Source organism: Oxyura jamaicensis, chromosome 7, assembly GCF_011077185.1.
Source record: "Oxyura jamaicensis isolate SHBP4307 breed ruddy duck chromosome 7, BPBGC_Ojam_1.0, whole genome shotgun sequence".
Lineage (NCBI taxonomy): Eukaryota > Metazoa > Chordata > Aves > Anseriformes > Anatidae > Oxyura > Oxyura jamaicensis.
In genome coordinates, this window is record NC_048899.1 from 28,573,071 (window position 1) to 28,578,073 (window position 5,003).

At 39.3% G+C, this 5,003-nt stretch overlaps 1 protein-coding gene across 2 annotated transcripts in view; it reads left to right on the forward strand.

Annotated features, from left to right (window-relative positions):
* Positions 1 to 1,681: 1,681 nt before the first annotated feature.
* Positions 1,682 to 5,003, forward strand: part of XRCC5 (X-ray repair cross complementing 5) — a 48,181-nt gene continuing 44,859 nt past the window's right edge. Inside the window, exon 1 of one of the 2 annotated variants that reach the window (XM_035332140.1) lies at positions 1,682 to 1,876. In XM_035332140.1, the coding sequence (XP_035188031.1) occupies positions 1,874 to 1,876 (3 nt within the window). In that variant the 5' untranslated portion in view covers positions 1,682 to 1,873. Of the gene's footprint in view, positions 1,877 to 4,775; positions 4,915 to 5,003 lie in introns of those variants that run through there. The other variant, XM_035332138.1, reaches the window with a different exon arrangement.

Consider the following 5,003-nt stretch of genomic DNA (forward strand, 5'->3'; position numbering starts at 1 on the left):
CTCCAAGAACCCAGGTGCTCTGGGCTCCAAACTGCTTCTATTCTGTATTTCTAGACAAAACTATTTCTACTCATTTTAAATAAAATCAGACCTACATTGCTGACAGTCTTCCAAAACGTAACAAAGACATCATATGCTGCAACAACTATGCCAGAAGTCTGCCAGTTATTTCAAGAGTAGAAACACGTGTCAGGTTTTCAGTTACTTAGCAGTGGGAAGTATTTCACCTCTTGTGACACCAGGCTGAGTGGGCCTTGCATGATGTCCTTTAGAAACACTTTGGCTAATCCAGAGATTTAGAACTCATGAAAATATCCTAAACCTAAGATTAATACATTTAGATGTAGGAAGAAATTTTAAAATTGAATTTCCAAAAAAAGTGAAATGTAAACATACAAACATATATATATATCGTCTGATTTTTGTCATACCTTTATGCAGAAATTCCTTTTCTGACTTCGGTGGCTCTTGATGGGTGAGTGCTGCCGAGTTCTCCAGGCTGTAGTGCTTCATCTGCCTGGATGACTGAGCTCATGTTGCCCTCCAGTGGCAGAACTGAAAAACAGAGGGAAAAATGCAACGTTTTCTGCCGTATAAATACATCCAAAAGAAATTTGCACATCGTGAAGGTACAATTGCAGATATTAAGAAGTTACATCTTGACAATTTTAATGATATCCATACAAAATTAATCCTCTGTTAATCCTTTTTTTTTTTTTTTTTTTTCAGAATTTTAGCATAATAAGGAATTTTCTGTGTTGAAAATAAAGCTCTTTTTGTGAACACCTGTGAGTGCTCGGCATGTTCACAGATCTGACTGCTGTCTCAAACTGAGCACTAAGAAAAAGTGACTCACGTAACCAGTGCCTACTGGCAAGAAACACAGCTACCAGCAATTTGTAAATCAGAACACTGGCAACCTGTTGAAGGAAATCAGAGAATTTCTTTCTTCAAACATCCTTCAGCTACCAGAATCATAAGAATTTCTTCTTTCCTACTACGTCTTCTTATTCCTCTAACAAATGAGGCAAGTCCTAGGACTTTTTAGTGCACAGCACAGAACATAAACATGTATTGAATAAGGCTATGATATTATAGGACTATGAAGTACCTGCTCCTGTAGTCAAACCAGTATTACAATATATAAACACAAAGCATTAAGTTAAAGTTACAAGAGAAGTTTTAATGCTAGAATTTCTCACTTCTTGGATTTAGGCCTTGTAATCTTAAAGTTCTCCTTACTCATTAAAGAAAAAGGTATTAAAGAAATCAAAGCTAAGCAGCTGAAATTCCTTTATATCATCTCTTCCTGACATGGGTCATTAGTTGGGCTGAAACCCTAGAATCCACAGCATAGGCTTCTGCAGCTTGAGCTAATTCAATAATTGACAGCTGTAGAAGACTGTCTATTTACAACAACCAGCTGCAATCAGGCAGCAACACAATCAACACCAGTAGCAAAAAGGGATTCAATAAGAAAAGAGTAAGTGGTACTTAAACAGCGGAGGTGTTCTCAAATCAGCTGAGCCAAGTGCATTTCATTCAAGGCAAATATAAAACAGCCTAAAGCAATCTCACTACTAGCAATGATTTTTCTTGAAAAGGGGGGTGAGGTCATGGATTTAACATCTACTTTAAAAAAGGATGGGGTAGAGGAAGAGTGGATATCTGATATTGGGCAATGATACTGAACTGAGAGGGATAGCAAGTACAGTGGCAGAGATTAGAACTAAAAAAAATATTTTCACAGGTTTCATAAATGCTCTAAAAGAAAAATTGAAAAAAAAACTTGTTAGGAAAATGTGATGTTCTATTCATTGGGAATAACTAACATCAGGTGGAAGAACTGCTGGATGGGCAGAAATTCTGGAGAATGGTACATGTATGTTACAGAAGATTGTTGATCTCTGTGTGAGTCTACAGTAGTGTGAAAAGCAAATGTTGTATGGGAAAAATGGGTTGTAAACAGAGCTAGCTTGTGATTTCACACTTTCCCTCTCTGTAGCACTTAATAATGCCTCTGCTGGCATACTACACCCAGTGGAAGATCTTACTCTGCTAAAGAACTGTGCGTTAACTGAGAAGTCCAGGAAAGAGAAAGGGACTGGTTAGAGGGAAAGAGGAGGTTGTAAATTCAGCAGCTTTTTGGGGGGGGCAGTAAGGAGGCAGAGGCACAATGATGTTATCTTTTGGAAGACGAACTATGAATGTGGGGCCTCAGAGCTTCTCAGCTCTGTGTAGAAGGATTTGTGGAGCAATTTGTGAAGTGTGTCCTGTCTCCCCTTTGGTGGTGTGGGACTGGGAGTTTTGGGTGTGCTCCTCGGGTAGTTTGTACATCAGCAGTGATTCTTCCACCTGCCAGAGCTAGAATGTACATGGCAGGATACACCAAATCAATGCATTCTTGTTGCTTATTACCTCTCCTTGTTACATTTTCCTTCTGTATTTTCAGGTGAGGTTGGATGGTATAGTACAATCCCTCCTATTTTGATTTCTAATTCTCCTAGCACAATAACTTCACTATGCTTCCTGGTCAAATAATTTCCTTTCATTGCATGAACTAAAATGAAAATTGACTGAGCAGGTAGACCAACAGATGAGAACTGTTAAATCCCCACTTAAAAAAAAAAAAAAAAATCAGGAAAGGTGTAGTTTTGTAATGTGCCATGTGTTTGTCAGTCATAGCCAGCCAGAGGACAGGCCCTGTGGACTTGCAGCAGTGTTACAGCTGATCCTTCAAGTGAAAGGCTAGTTTCTCTTAAGAAAGTAAAACCAGTGTTTGAGATCTTTTCCCTGCAGGTGCTTTCCACAGAAGCAACTAAGCAAACTGTGTGCCTCAGGCTTGCATCTCCAAGGAGGACCATCAGCCATCATAAATACTAGTGTTGGTCTTCAGCACAGATCTGGCTTGTGCTTGCAAGCATTTGGAAAGACCTCTTGAGGGGAAGACAACTGTGCATACCTCGTACTGTTTGTGAAGCCTCAATGCATAAAGATGCTGACAGATGTTTCTATGCTCTGCTTTGCGTGTCAATTTCCTGTATGCTTCATCTTTCGGATTGTTTCCAACTTGTACTGGTATAAATACAAAGCTGATCAGTATCCTTGCCCTCCTTCCTTTCTGTCCTTAGGAAATTCAGTTCTTAATTCCTGTTAGCACCCACTTCTACCTATGAAGCCAGGGGAGGCATAGGTAATGACTGCCAAGTTAATTCTTCAATGGGAAGTTCTGGCTCACGTATGTATTTCAATAAAACTATTGGGCTAGATTCTAGAAGGCTACAGTATTGCTCTTTCTACCAGGTCTTTGTCCAAAGTTTTACTCTGTATGCAATGGCTCTAAGAGGGAGAAAGGTCAAGTCATCTTTCTGTTTTCACATTGAACTTGTTCACATTTGTGCAGAGCTGTCATGAGCAGCTGGGTCCCAGCTGCAACTCTCTGGATAATACAATCCTTCTTGTAGCAAAACAGGGAAGCCATTTTCCCTACTGTCTTGTAACATCATTGAGTGAAGTTAAACACAAGACAGACTCCTCATTGCTGCTTCCTGAGAGTGTGCTCATTTTATCCAGGCTGCTTTTTGCAAGAAATAACCAAAAAAAGATAAAGTTTAGAAATGAGTGAGAATCTCACTGGGACTGAGGTCTGACTCACTTTGTTGCAAATGAGATTATGGTTGATCACCTTGCATGCTGAGACCTTGGAGACTTCACATATTTATTATTTATGCCCAGAGACTGGTATTCTGTAAAATGGAAATAGCCAATTAATCACAAGCATCTTTTGGCAAGCGTTTACAAGCAAAGATCTTCAAGTCTTAATCCAGGCTAACAAAGCCCCAGTGTCCCCAGATGGAGTTCATTAATCAAATCTGATAATTACCTATAGGGAACACTTTGCAGACTTGCAAAGGAAAATGGGGATTAAAATTTACCTCAGAAACGATTAGCCAATTTTCCTTCGAATGTTGGAAATATATCTGAAGAAGTTTGGCAGTATGGAGGGGGAATGTTTGGTTTTATTGTTTGTATATCTTATCAAGAGGGTTGTAAGACCCCATTTACGCCAGATTGAGAGCTAATGCATTAGCAGATCACAGATGGAATTTCGTGGTTACAGGTTCATATTTACCTTAGCTTTATTCAGATTTTATAAGGGAACAGAATGCTGTATCTGGGCCAGGCGCTTCAACCTTCCTGAAAAGCATTTGGGGGAGAGAGAGAGAGAGAGAGAAAAAAAACTTTCCTAGTTCATGCCCAAATTAAGTTTATTTGGGTAATGTTCACAATTACTGCTCTAGCTTTGAGAGCCTGGACCAAAGCCCGGGATTCAGCTTTTGTGTCAATGCTAGGATTCAGGGATGATTGTAAAGGGTTTTGTGTCAATATTGTGTGTCATTAGTCAGGGCTGGGTGTTTTACTTCCCAAACCTGGCATAAAATGTTTGGTCTCTGTGATGCCTTAAAAATGCTTTCCTGTTGATTTGTGAAAAGCCATTGCTAAGAAAGTTGATTAATCCTTGTTTGTCTGTTCTTTCTGTGTGTATGCACATCTGCCTTACATTAGACTGCAAGCTCTCCCTGTTGGAAATCATCTGAGGTGGGAGATTGTCTAATTGCTAGATCATGGGGATTTTAGTCTGTGGTGAGTACTCCTAAGGACTAAGATAGCGTTAGGAATAATAACAACAGTAGGCTGACCTGATTTCCTTGGATTAATCTGAAATCTCTTCAGAGACATTCAGGAACACCATGGACAGCTTTCTCTTGGAGTTGCTGGCTGTTTTTCTGTCTACAGCTTTCCCATAAAATGTTTGTCACATTGCCAAGCTTCTCTGTTCCTTTGTATGCAAAGTGCTTTGAAGAGAATCTCTCAATAACCACCAGTATTTCTAAAGCACGCTGCTGTCAGAAGGTGAGGTGTGATTTTCTTTTTCTTTTTCTTTCTTTTTCTTTCTTTCTTTTTCTTTTTCTTTTTCTTTTTCTTTTTCTTTTTCTTTTTCT